General features: G+C 53.9%; 1 protein-coding gene across 4 annotated transcripts in view; it reads left to right on the forward strand.

Moving 5' to 3' along the window:
* The window catches only part of Myh14 (myosin heavy chain 14), a 70395-nt gene extending 59782 nt beyond the window's left edge, over positions 1-10613 (forward strand). For all 4 annotated transcript variants that reach the window (XM_008845131.3, XM_029569296.1, XM_029569297.1 and 1 more), the window contains 7 exons: positions 1149-1277; positions 2031-2119; positions 2197-2320; positions 4782-4990; positions 7664-7772; positions 9322-9494; positions 10084-10613. In XM_008845131.3, coding sequence (XP_008843353.1) covers positions 1149-1277; positions 2031-2119; positions 2197-2320; positions 4782-4990; positions 7664-7772; positions 9322-9494; positions 10084-10234 — 984 coding nt within the window. In that variant the 3' untranslated portion in view covers positions 10235-10613. The remainder of the gene's footprint in view (positions 1-1148; positions 1278-2030; positions 2120-2196; positions 2321-4781; positions 4991-7663; positions 7773-9321; positions 9495-10083) is intronic.
* Positions 10614-13342: the final 2729 nt, after the last annotated feature.

Consider the following 13342-nt stretch of genomic DNA (forward strand, 5'->3'; position numbering starts at 1 on the left):
TGGAAGGCAGGAGAATCCAGGGTCCAGGGTCTGCTCCTCACCACCTTCTCCATCAGAAGGAACAAGCAGGTTAGCCTGCGCGTCCGTGGTCCAGTGTTCTTTCTAGCTTGCATTTCCTTCATATTAAGTCATTGTTTAATAAATTTAGCACCACTGAAGATTGAACCTTTGCCCAGTGTTAGGCACTGAGCCACACCCCAGCCCCTCACTGGGGGATCCTAGGCAGGGGCTCCACCACTGAGCCATACCCCAGCCCCTCACTGGGGGATTCTAGGCAGGGGCTCCACCACTGAGCCACACCCCAGCCCCTCACTGGGGGATACTAGGCAGGGGCTCTACCCCTGAGCCACACCCCAGCCCCTCACTGGGGAACTCTAGGCAGGGGATCCACCACTAAACCACACCCCAGCCCCTCACTGGGGTATCCTAGGCAGGGGTTCTACCACTGAGCCACACCCCAGCCCTTCACTGGGGGACTCTAGGCAGAACCCACACTACCATCCAGCCCATACTAGAAAATTTAGAACCGCAGGTGCCTCTGGTTTGTCTCCTTGAGGCAGCAATTGTTACTGGACATTTCCCAAAGTCCAAAACGCATATTCACACAGGCAGAGAGACCATGGCTTGGTTTAACCCTTGACCCCTGCCTGTGTTCCTGTTTCCTCATTGGCTCCTTTGAATGTAGGAATACTTTGAGTCTGGGCACATTCTCAGGCAGTGACACACATCAACAGGCTGTTTTCTAGCTCATGTTAGGTGTGTTTTATTTATTTTTATTTTATGTATATTTTGTGTATTGCCTGCATGTGTGTAAGTGCACCCATGTAGTGCAATGCCCGTGGAGGTCAGAAGAGGGCGTTGGATCCGCTGGAACTAGAGTTACAAATGGTTGTTAGCCATCTTGTGGATGCTGGGACTCCAACCCGGCTCCTCTGCAAGAGCAGCCAGTGCTCTAACCGCTGAGCCCTCTCTCCTAGTTCAAGGTGCTCTAAGAGGAGGGTAACTGAGGCCCAGAGAGGGTGTGGACTTGGCCCAAGTGCACACAGCGTGCTCAGGCTCCTGGCAGACACCCAGGCTCTGGGATGGGTGCAAGGGAGGGTCCCTGGTTAGGCTCTACAAGCTGAGCACTCACTGCTGCTTCTGCGCAGGTCCAGATGAAGGAACTGTGGCGGGAGGTGGAGGAAACCCGCACCTCGAGGGAGGAGATCTTTTCCCTAAACAAGGAGAGTGAGAAGCGCCTCAAGGGGCTGGAAGAGGAGGTGCTGAGGCTGCAGGAGGTGAGGCTGGGCAGGGAGGGGAAGGGCGGGGCTGAGCGCAGAAAGGGGAGGGGCGGGGCTGAGAGCAGAGAGAGGAGGGGCGGGGCTGAGTGCAGAGAGGGGAGGGGCGGGGCTGAGCGCTGGGAGGAGAGGGGCGGGGCTGAGTGCTGGGAGGGGAGGGGGAGGAGTGAGCACCGAAGAGGGGAGGGGAGGGGTCTGAGCAAAGCGGGGTGTTGAGGGTGGGCATAACCTAGCAAGGCCATGAGGTTGGAGGGAGAGTGGGCGGGGCTGAGTCCAGGCCCCTGGAGGGGAGATGGGTGGACGGGTAGGGAGATGGGTAGGGCCTTAGGGAGGTCTTAGGCCCTGGGCAGGGAAGAGGAGTGTGTAAGGAGGCCTTGGGTGGGAGGCTTTGGCAGTAGCCACCTGTGCCTTGTGTCAGCCTGAGCCAGGCTCCTGTCCAGAGGGCCTTAGCGAGCCCTGGGAGGATTCAGGAACTGTGAGGCGCTGTCCTAGGGACTAAGGAAAGGATGAGGCCTGGGGGCGAGGGGTGATACAGAGGAGGGGGCAGAAGGCAGGGGCAGTGGATGGCCTGGGGGCAGGAGGAGGCCGATTGACAGGGGACCTGGTGGAGGAGCAGGGCTGCCAGGGTCCAAGCTCAGGAGAAGGGCAGGCCAGGAGAGGTGGAGGCAGCCGGCCCAAAGGAGAACAGAGAAAGGATGACCCCAGTGTCCTGGACACCCACTCACCTCCCTTGCCCTGCCCCTGCCCCCACAGGAACTAGCCGCCTCAGACCGTGCCCGACGGCAGGCCCAGCAAGACCGGGAGGAGATGGCAGACGAGGTGGCCAACGGCAATCTCAGCAAGTGAGTGTCCCATAGCGCTGGCCGGCGTCCTCCTTGGGTCCGCCTGCCCTCCAAGCTCACCCTTCCCCTCCCTCCAGGGCTGCCATCCTGGAGGAGAAACGGCAGCTGGAGGGCCGCCTGGGGCAGATGGAAGAGGAGCTGGAGGAGGAGCAGAGCAACGCGGAGCTGCTCAATGACAGATACCGAAAACTTCTGCTTCAGGTAGGCATGGCCACCTCCACCAGCCAGACCACCTGCCTTCAGCACTCAACAAATAGAAAGGGACATCTGAGAATTTGAGACCCGGTTTGAGAGTTGAGGATGAGTTCATAGGCTAGAGGCATGACTAATCCATCTGTGACTTGGGAATCGTGGCTTCAAATATGAATTAAAGTGTCTTTCCTTCGGGGCACACACACCTTGTAAGTTGTTATCCCAGCACTTGGGAGGACTGAGGCAGGAGGGTTGCTGTGGGTTCAAGGCCAGCTGGGGCTACAGAGCGAGACCCTGTCTTGAAAGACAAACACTACAGTAAGCAGGTGACTTCATACACCAATAAAATGCAAACACTTAGGTCACTACTAGCACAGGCAAAAAGACTTCACTGCAGGTGAAGGTGGTGGGGTGGTGGGGACCAGCTGTTGGGTGTCAGGCAGGATCAACCCCCCCGCAGTAACCTCAAACCAGCCTTGAGGTCACAGCATTCCCCTGTCATAGCCTCCTGAGTGCTGGAATCACAGATGTGTACCACCATGTGCATTGTTTGGCGTTAAATGTCACTTTTTTCCTGTTTGGTTTATTATTTTATTTTATTTGTTTATTTATTTTGTTTGTTTTTGAGACAAGGTCTCCCTGTAGTCCCAGCTGGCCTGGAACTTGCTATGTAGACTAGACTGGTCTTGATTTCAAAGAGATCCACCTGCCTCTGCCTCCTGAGTGTTGGGATTAAAGGCATGCACTGCTGTGTCCAGCCCTGTTTGGGTTTTTACAAAGATCTATTTCATTTTATGTATATGTGTGTATGTCTGTGGACCATATGTGTGCAGTACCTGCAGCGGTCAGAAGAGGGTGTTTGGAACTGGAGTGACAGACCATGTGTATACTGGGAACCAAATCTAAGTCCTCTGCAAGAGCAGCTAGTGCTCTTAACTGCTGAGCCATCTCTGCAGCCTGGCCCGTTTGCTTTTTGAGGCAATCTCATGTAGCCCAGGCTGACCTTGGACTCTCTATGTGACCAATGACAACCTTGAATTCTTGATCCTCCTCGGCCTCCACCTCTTGAGTGCTGGGATGACAGGTGTGCACCACAATGCTTGGTTCACACAGTGCTATGGATGTAACCCAGGGATTCATGAATGTTGGGCAAGCACTCTACCAACTGAGCCCCAGCCCCGTCACTATTTTATTTTACAATAGAATTCCAAAGGGTGAAAGGGAGTGAGGTGTGAGAAGCTCGAGTCAAGGACAGACTTGCTTCTACTGCCCTGCGTTGTCCAGGCTGAGGGAGTCAAAGGTGTTATTAGGGCCCCGTCTACACATCTGTGTGGAGGCCGTGTTCCTCAGTTGACCGCACAAAATCTCTGTTCTGAATACAGATACCTGGGCCGCTCTTCAGACCCACCTGGTCAGTGTCTCTGGTAGGAGGGGCCGAAGCCCACCTGCTTCTCATCAGCTGCCCAGGTGACCTGAGTACAGAGGAAAGAAGGACACCTGAAATAGCCTCCTTCACAGCCTTAGAATTTAGGGCATTTAAATATGTTTGTGACAATCTCTCAGACTCACTGAAATAGCAAAGCCCAGCCAGTCTGTGGTGGCAGGCAACACCTGTAGATCCCAGGACTTGGGAGGTAGAGACAGGAGCGTCAGCCCTCAAGGTCAGTTTCTAGTGCATAGGGAGTTCAAGGCTAGCCTGGGCTACAAGGATACCTTGTCTCAAAACAAACATAAAATAGCATGGTGGTCCACATCTGTCATCCTAGCTACTTGGGAGAGTAAGTCAGGATAATTCTAAGAGCTAGGCCAGCCTAGACTGAGTTCATAGAGATCCTGTCTCAAAATTTTGTTGTTTATTTGTCTGTGTTTGTTGAGACAGGGTCTCTCTGTAGACCCAGCTGGCCTTAATTCACTATGTAGGCCAGGCTGGCCCTGATCTTGCAGAGATCTTCCTGCCTCTGCCTTGTGAGTGGTGGGATTAAAGGCCTGTGCCTTTGTGTCTGGCCTGTCTCAAAACTTTTTAAGGGCTGGCTGAGGACTAGAGAGATGGCTCAGTGGTTAAGAGCAAAGGACCCGGGTTCAGTCCCCAGCACCCAAATGGGGGCTAATAACCATCTGTAACTCCAGTTCCAGGAGATCTGATGCCCTCTTCTGACCTCCATGGGCATTACACAACATGGGTGCACTCACATACATGCAGGCAATACACTCATACACATAAAATAAAAATCAAAATTTTTTTATTTTAGACAAATTTGAATAATTCTGAATATATTTAAAGATTACAAGCTGCCATTTACTGTAGATTGTTTTTCCTGGGTTTCTTGAAGTGCTGAATGCTCAGTACTACTGGGCTCTGTGCTGTGCATGTAACAGTCACTGGCTCAACTCATCCCCAGAGGTATCTAGCGTTGCCACCAGTGTCCTTCCGAGGCTCCATCATGATCTCCCATCTCCCCACCTGCTGCAGGTAGAGTCCCTCACCACAGAGCTGTCTGCTGAACGCAGCTTCTCAGCCAAGGCTGAGAGTGGGCGTCAGCAGCTGGAAAAGCAGATCCAGGAGCTTCGGGGACGCCTCGGCGAGGAGGACGCTGGGGCACGTGCCCGCCAGAAGATGGTGATCGCTGCTCTTGAGTCTAAGCTGGCCCAGGCAGAGGAACAACTAGAGCAGGAGAGCAGGTCAGTCAAGCAGGATGCTTTGGCCTGGAAGTAACTGGTAAATTTATACAACAGTGTAGCAGCTAACTACAGCTGTGTAACAAAACACTCTAAAATTTAGTGACTTTAAAACAATAAGCTTATTATTGCTGAGGGGTTTGGGCCTGGCTGGTAAGTTCTCTTGTGCTGGGCTGGTCAGCCTCATTCCTGTTTCTTTGCTCTTCTGAGGGTCAGCAACATGGTTTTGCTGATCTTAAACTCAGATCTTTGGACACTGTCACATATGTCTGTAATCCCAGCTCTCCTACAGCAAGGTGGGAGGCAGAGACAGGAGGATCCCCAAGGTTTGTGGACCAGCTAGCCTTATGTACAACGAGGCCCAATCTCAAGCAAGATGGAGAGCAAGGGCTGACACCCAAGGCTGTCCTCTGACTGCACACATGGTGGAAACCAAGGGCCCACAGTCTCACACACACACATGAACATGCACACATGAATACACACATGCTGTCCTAGGTTTGTTTCCTGGGGCTATGATAAAATACCAACAAAGCCTACTTTAAGGGGAAAGGGTTCCTTCAGCTCAGAACTTGAGGCCATAGTCTGTCACGGAGGGCAATCAAAGGCAGGAACTTGGAGCTGTTGGTCACGACCACAGTGAAGAACAGAGGGAGACAGCCCACCACGCCTACAAAGTCCAGGACCCCAAACCAGGGGGTGGCGCCACCCTCTGTGGGCTGGGTCTCCCCACATCAATTACCATAATCAAGACCATCCCCCACAGACATGCTGACTGATCTAGACAGTCCATCACAGGGAGTCTTCCCAGATGATTCCAGATTGCGTCAAGTTGACATTTAACTGACCATCAAACCAAAGTAAAAAATAATCACACACAAAAAGATTAAAATTTTAAAAAGAGGGCCAGTAAGGTGTGGTGGCACAGCCTTTAATCCCACAGTACTTGGGAGGCAGAGGCAGGCAGATCTCTGTGAGTTTGAGGCCAGCCTGGTCTACATAGTGAGTTCCAGGCCAGCTGGGGTTACAGGGAGGCCCTGTCTCAAAAAGACAAAAAAAAAAAAAATGCGTGTAACAGCGGTAGCGAACCATGCTAATGATACTAGCAACATGTTTGCTCCACACAGCCTGATATCTGAGGTTCTTTCAGTGTAGAAGGCATTCCTGGTAATCACACAGTTGAGCAACCACAGGATCAGAAATATCAATAGTCTGCATCTACTGATGCTAGGCTTCCTGTCTGCACAGGTGTGATGTCCCATGGTCATTATCTGATATATAGGAAACAGGAATAGATGGTCTGCCTACCTAAGAGGCCAGGTTTTCAGTTCAGTGTCTCTACCTTGGCCAGGAGTGGACAAGTATTGTTATACATTGAAAGGCAGATTGGGGCTAGAGGGGTGGATCAGTCAGTACAGTGCTTACCTAGCATGCACTGATCTTCGGGTTCAGTCCCTAACACTGCATAAAATGAGTGTGGTGGCACATGCCTGTGATCCCAGCACTTGGGAAGTGGAGGTGGGAGGATGAGGGGTTCGAGGTCATCCTTGGCTATGTAGCCAGTTAGAGGCCAACCTGGGCTATGTGAGAGCCTGTCTCAAAACTGTCAATGTTATGGCTGGCCTTGGTGGCACACACCTTTAATCGGAGCCCTTAGGAGGCAGAGGCAGGTGGATCTCTGTGAGTTCGAAGTCAGCCTGGTCTACATAGTGAGTTCTAGATCAGCTGGGGCTACAGGGAGACCCTGTCTCTATAAAGAACAAACAAAAAACAAAGCAAAACGAAACAGAAATCAATGTCACGGGAGACAATGTTAGGATGATTAGGAAATCAAGGTTTCAGACTTTGCAGAAGGAGGCCTGGTACCAGTGTCTGGGAAACAGCCACCAGCCACGCCCGGGTATGGGGCGCGCGGTCCAGCGGGGATCAGTCCCCTGCGCGCGCCCTGGAAGACAGCGAGTTCCGCGGGGATTGGCTTCTCTGTTCTCAGGCACGCGTCGCTGTCCGCCGCTGCGGTGCTGAAAGCCTGCTGCTGCTGAGGCTTTGCCCAGCCGAGTCCCGCCCTGATTTCACCCGTGCACTTTCCTCAATATGCGAGTTCCACGGCCGCTGGACCACGCGGGAAAGTACGGGGTGGCTGAAGCTGGGTGTTCGTGAGTCGATGATGGAGGAATGCTGCCCCCCGGGGAGACTAGATTGCAGGCAGGAGACACAGGACTCAGTCCAGTCAGATTCAGTGGTACAGCTCTTTATTCTCCAAGTCTCAGTGACCCAGTTCCTGCTCTAGCTCCAGCTCCGCTTCCAGCTCCAAATTATTGAGGGAAAACTAGGATATTTTATACTGTAGGGGCAGTGCTAAAAGCTTTAACTGATAGGCACTTTGTGAGATACCCTATTTACATATGGAAGTGGGCTCCTGCCATGCTGCCAGACTGCCTGAAAATCACACAGGAAAGCATGGCATTTCCAGAGCCAGAGGCCATGTTTATGTGGCTGCTACTTCACAAAGGAGTCAGGAAAAATGCCAGGAAGGCACCCTGCTGTGAAAGGAGTCTCTGCATATGGCTTCGAGCTCGTGAGCTATCTGGACATGAAGAAACTTCTACTTTACACAACAAAGGCCCCCAACACCCGGGGGACAGGGCACCTCCCTGAGTCTTCTCCTCTTCTCTGTAGAGAGCGCATGCTTTCGGGCAAGCTGGTGAGAAGAGCTGAGAAGCGGCTGAAGGAGGTGGTTCTCCAGGTGGAGGAAGAACGCAGGGTGGCTGACCAGCTACGGGACCAGGTGAGCCCATGACATCCCCCTGGAACAGTGGCCAGTGAGGCTTAAAACCAGGAAACAACACAGCTCTGCCTACATGTAGCACTGGAGTCCCAGCTGTGGTGTCAGCCCGGGCAGGATAATGGCTCTGATTTCAAGGCCATCCTGGGCCACGTAGTGAGTTCCAGGGCCACCTTGCTACAGAGAGAGGCCCTGTCTCAAACCAACAAGAACAAAAATGTCTCATAGTCCATATGTGAGAGTCCAGGCCTGTGCCTTGATGGAATCCTTGTGCACTTAAAAGCTCCTCTGTGCCCCAGTCACCGTTTACTGTGCCCTTAAAAGCTCAGCTATGAAAAAAAGAAAAGAAAAAAACTTAGCTAAGCCTTGTTTAGTGTTCATTGCATAAATAGCTGTTAAACATGAACTTCCTGAGGCACATCGCTAGGCATTATAAATAGGGTGTGGGAAGGTTCCAGAAGGCCCTGGCCCTATGAGGCTCCTGTTGCTAGCCTAGGATGTGATGTAATAAGCATTTGAATAAGGAAAGATAATGCCAGACTGTGGTGAAGGCAATGGAGGGAGAAAAAAGAATGAAAAAAAAGACACAGCTTTCTTTCCAGATTGGGGGACTGGAGCAGATTCTCTGAGGAGGAGACATTTTAATACAGACCTGGTGAGGGAGGAAGGGTCAGACAGAGGGACCAGCAGGTACAAAGGCCCTGGGGAACTGAAGTGAATAAAATAAATATATAGCTAGAGAGAGGAACATAAATGATGAAACTGGAGCTGGGGTGAGGGCTCAGTTGGTAGAGTGCCCACCTGGCATGCTCAAGGCTCAGGGCTCCATCCACGGTTCTGCATGAACCTGTCCACACCTGTCATTCCAGTACTTGGGAGGGCAAGGCAGGAGGATCAGAAGCTCAAAATCATCGTTGATTACTTAGTGAGGTCAAGACAGCCTAAGCTCCATGAGGGACTGTCTCAAAAACACCAATGGAGTCAGACATGTGTTCCCAGCATGCAGAGCTGTAGCAGTGTCTGGGGAGATCAGGGTGAGGTTAATGTGGTCCGTGGGCTCATCAGGAGACAGACATTAAGAAGACTGGTCAGGCCCTGGAGAATCGGCCTGAAGGGCTGGCCCCTTGTCCAGCAATCCTGGGGAGCTTAGCAGGGGCTGTGAACAGAGAGAGGTGACACTGAGTGTACGGTGTGACTGCCCAAAGAGCCATGTGTTCACTGCCCGCCAGGGCACTGACAGGCCCAAGAACTGACTCCACCAAGGAAAGCCATTGAGACAGTGAGTTTATTGGGCTCAGTTACAGGAGTGCAGGTGACTGGGAAGACTAACAGCCCCATCACTCCCACCACACACTGGGGTGTCCTTTGTGTATTTCAGTCCCATGACTGGGTGAAGTTCTCTGTGTGGGTGGTCACAGCTAGAGCAGCCAGCCACAGGGGAGACTGAGGCAGGGGTGGAAGCTGACAGTGGTTCAGGATATGTGACAATAGGGATCGGAGGCTTCAGGGGGAGCCTCACCCAGGAAATGACCTGGTCTCCCACTTCCCCCAGCTGGAGAAGGGTAACCTCCGGCTGAAACAGCTCAAGAGGCAGCTGGAGGAGGCGGAGGAGGAGGCATCCCGGGCACAGGCTGGCCGGAGGCGGCTACAGCGGGAGCTGGAGGATGTCACCGAGTCTGCAGAGTCCATGAACCGGGAGGTGACCACACTGAGGAACAGGCTCCGGTATGCCATCCACATGTGGGCAGAGACTGGGAGCAGAGAGCTGGGCCTGGCTGGAGCAGGCGTAGGGTGGGGACCCAGGGTGGAGAGGAGGCTGTGGCCTCCCTATCCTCTTAGCCTCACTCTGGGGCCCTGTGCACCTGGTTGCCCTTTTGCTAGCCCTAGATCTTGCTTCCCATCTCTCTGTCTCCGTCTCAGTCCCCGTCTCTGTCTCCATCTCTTACCCCATCTCTGTCTCCATCTCTGTCCCCGTCTCTTACCCTGTCTGTCTCCATCTCTGTCTCCATCTCTTACCCCATCTCTGTCCCTGTCTCTGTCTCTGTCCCCGTCTCTTACCCCATCTCTGTCCCTGTCTCTGTTCCCATCTCTGTCTCCATCTCTTACCCCATCTCTGTCTCTCCATCTCTGTCTCCATCTCTTGCCCCATCTCTGTCTCTATCTCTTACCCCATCTCTGTCTCTAGCTCTTACCACATCTCTGTCCCCATCTCTGTCTCCATCTCTTATCCCATCTCTGTCTCCATCTTCCTGTCCCCATCTCCCTGTCCTCACCCCTCCTCTCACTGAGCCCTCTCCTCCCTCTGTTCCCACAGGCGTGGCCCACTCACCTTCACCACTCGCACAGTTCGGCAGGTGTTCAGGCTGGAGGAGGGTGTGGCTTCCGATGAGGAGGGGGAGGAGGCACAGTCTGGGTCTGCACCAACCCCAGAGCCTGAGGCTCCTCCCCCTGCCACATCCCAGTGACCCAGGATGTCTCAGAAGCCACAAGATAGGGCCTGACGGAGGGCCCATCCCAGAGACCCTCCTCTCTGGCTTATAATTTGAAATGATGCTGCCTTTAGCACTTTCCCTGCCCGGACCCGCAGGGGACCTCAAACCAAGGAGCTGGGCAGCAGGGAGGCGAAGATGGGCCTCCTGTTAGGATTCAGAAGGGATGTGACTGGCAAGGGAGCCTGTCAGCTCAGCCTTCAGCAAGCTGACACCTCCAGAGGGCAAGCAGTGCATGGACATCTCCTCCCAGTGCTCCGCCCTCCTTTCTGTAGGGTGTGTAACCAGAGTGGAGTTCAGGTCCCTCGTGTTCCAGGCACTGCAAAAATAAACCTTACCCCCAGCTGGACCCTCAGCTATGGCTGTGCTCTTGATTGGTGTGGGGGGCAGTCTGTGAACTGCAATAATGTGGGAGGCATTTATTGGACAATAGAAAGTCAAAGTGACCCACCATATGCTGAACAAGCTGTTGTCTCCACCCTTGGCACCACTGTTTGTTGAGTGAATAAGCCACATCTTTCCCTGCCCTTTCAGAATGGTAGAAACAGGCTTAGAGAGGCTGAGTCAGCCTCAGTACACACAGGAAGACAATGAACCAGGATCCAAACCTCAAGACACTCTGGCTTCAGGGTCAGTAACACAAGAAGTCAGGCCCACAATTCCCCTATCTAGCACCCCCAGGACAGAGGCCACCATTCCCTCTAAGCCCCTAATTTGATCCCCCCCAGGACGGAGGCCACCATTCCCTCTAAGCCCCTAATTTGACCCCCCCAGGATGGAGGCCACCATTCCCTCTAAGCCCCTAATTTGACGCCCCCAGGATGGAGGCCACCATTCCTTCTAAGCCCCTAATTTGACACCCCCCAGGACGGAGTCCACCATTCCCTCTAAGCCCCCAATTCTAAGGCTCAGTTCAACAAACTCATATTTGAGATGAGAATGCTGGTGTTCATTTGTCTCCATGGAAACAGGCAGGTAACGTCCCACATATCAAAGGATGTCAAAGGATTGTTGCCCCATGCAGTCTGAAGCTTCAACATTTGTCTGCATGTGGTATGTGCATATGAGTACAGTGCCTGCAGAGGCCAGAAGAGGGCATCAGATCCCCTAGAGCTGGAGTTTCTGGTGGTGAGCCACCCAGTAGACGCACTGGGAACTGAACTTGGGCCCTCTGCAAGAGCACCAAATGCTCCTAAGCACAGAGACATCTCTCCAACTTTCTCTTCCTTAGTTTTTGAGACAGGGCCTCTCACTGAACCTGGAACTCACTGATTTGACTAGGTTAGCTGGCCTCCATGCCCCAAGGTCCACTTCTGCTGTCCTCCACCCCTCTGTGGTTACAGACACACATGGCCAGGGCCAGCTTTTAGGTGGGTTCTGGGGACTGAACACAAGCAAGCACTTTACCAATTTAGCCAGATCCCCAGGCACCCTTGCACCATTTTAATAATGTGTGTGTGTGTTGTGTGTGTGTTGTATGTGTGTGTGGTGCTGGAAATTGTACCCAGGGCCCCTTCATGCTAGGTAGGGGCTCTACCACTGAGCCACACCCCAGCCCCTCACTGGGGGATTCTAAGCAGGGGCTCTACCCCTGAGCCACACCCCAGCCCCTCACTGGGGGATCTCAGTCCTCTTTTCTCTGAGTGTTCACTCAGGATCTTACTCCTCACTAGGCTAGCCTACAACTCTGGATCCTCCTGCCTCAGCCTCCTTAGTAGATGGGATGACAGGCCTGGGCCACCCAGCTCAGCTTGCCCCCCTCCCTCTGTGCACCCCCAGCCCCAATCAGGGAGGCCATATTTAAATGAAAAGGAAACGTTTATTGGGCTGAGGATGGGAGGGCGAGAAGGGGCAGGACACTGTTTCTTTGGGGTGTAGGGTGGCATGCAGCGTCTGCGTGGGCGGTTCATGCACCCTGGGTGGGCGTGGGGGAGACTCGGGGGAGGAGCCTGCCGACCCCTCCCTTCCTCCCTGCGGGTAGGCCAGGAGGACCCGCTGTTAGCACCAGAGTTGGACGATTAGCAGACCTCCCCTCCCCCAGACTCCGGCCCCGCCCCCATCCCTGAGAGCGCCCCCTCGGCCACGCCCCTCCCGCGCCAGGCCAGGACCGCCAGCCCACTGGACGTGGAACTTATTGCTGTAGGTATGTTGGGGGAGTCGGGGGAGCCCCTGCTTCCCCACTCCAATCAAACCTCCCCAATCGCCCCGCCCCCAGCCCCGTGTCCGTGCGTTCCGGGAGCGCAGGAGGGGCGCGCGACGCGCGCGCGCGCGTGTGTGTGTGTGTGTGTGTGTGTGTGTGTGTGTGTGTGTGTGTGTGTGTGTGTGTGTGCGCGCGCGCGCGCGTCATGCAGCGCATGCGTGCAGTTGCAGGCACCCTGGCGGCCGTAGGGAAAAGGGAGGGCAGGCAGGACTTGGAAAGAGTCCATTGAGCGCGCTCTCCCTCTCCGAGTCCCACAGTTTGGTAAATTGGACGATGCGGACGGAGGGGACGAAAATCACGTTTTGTAGACATTAATAATGAGGGTGGCGGTTTTTCTTTTTCTTTAAAGCTTAACTAAAACGCTGGATAGGTGTGGTGTGCTGACGAGCAGGGGCAGACGGTGGGAAGTGGTCAGTACCCTTGGGAAAAGACCCTCTCCTTTTCCCCTGCCCCATTCGGCTGTTGTGAGGGACATGGGGAGAGGAATGGGGGCTGTTTAAAGTCGAACCCTTTGGCAATATTACGAGTCACCACCCTACCCTGGTGTCTGGAGTTCCTTAGCCCTTTGCCCGGTCCCCCCACAACCCACCCCATCCCTCAATCCCTGATTCACCAGGGTTTCGGGTCCCAAGGGAAGGAGGGTGGGGGGGGGACTCAAAATGCCCCTTGCATAGGAATCATTGCATTAAGAATTGGGCCCAGGGTCGCCCCCACCCACCCTTGGGTGGCAGCGGAGCGTTCCCTGAGGCTGTGGGAACCAGGGAGAGAGTGCTAATTCTGCGAACCCCCTAGCTCCAAAAGCGGGGTTCGCACAGGATTCTGGGACCAGTGTGGTCTCTGGGCTTGGGGGAGGTAGCATCTTGGAGCGAGATGGGATTTGAGAA

This window comes from Nannospalax galili, unplaced genomic scaffold (assembly GCF_000622305.1).
Source record: "Nannospalax galili isolate Female #2095 unplaced genomic scaffold, S.galili_v1.0 scaffold960, whole genome shotgun sequence".
In the NCBI taxonomy this organism is placed as follows: domain Eukaryota; kingdom Metazoa; phylum Chordata; class Mammalia; order Rodentia; family Spalacidae; genus Nannospalax; species Nannospalax galili.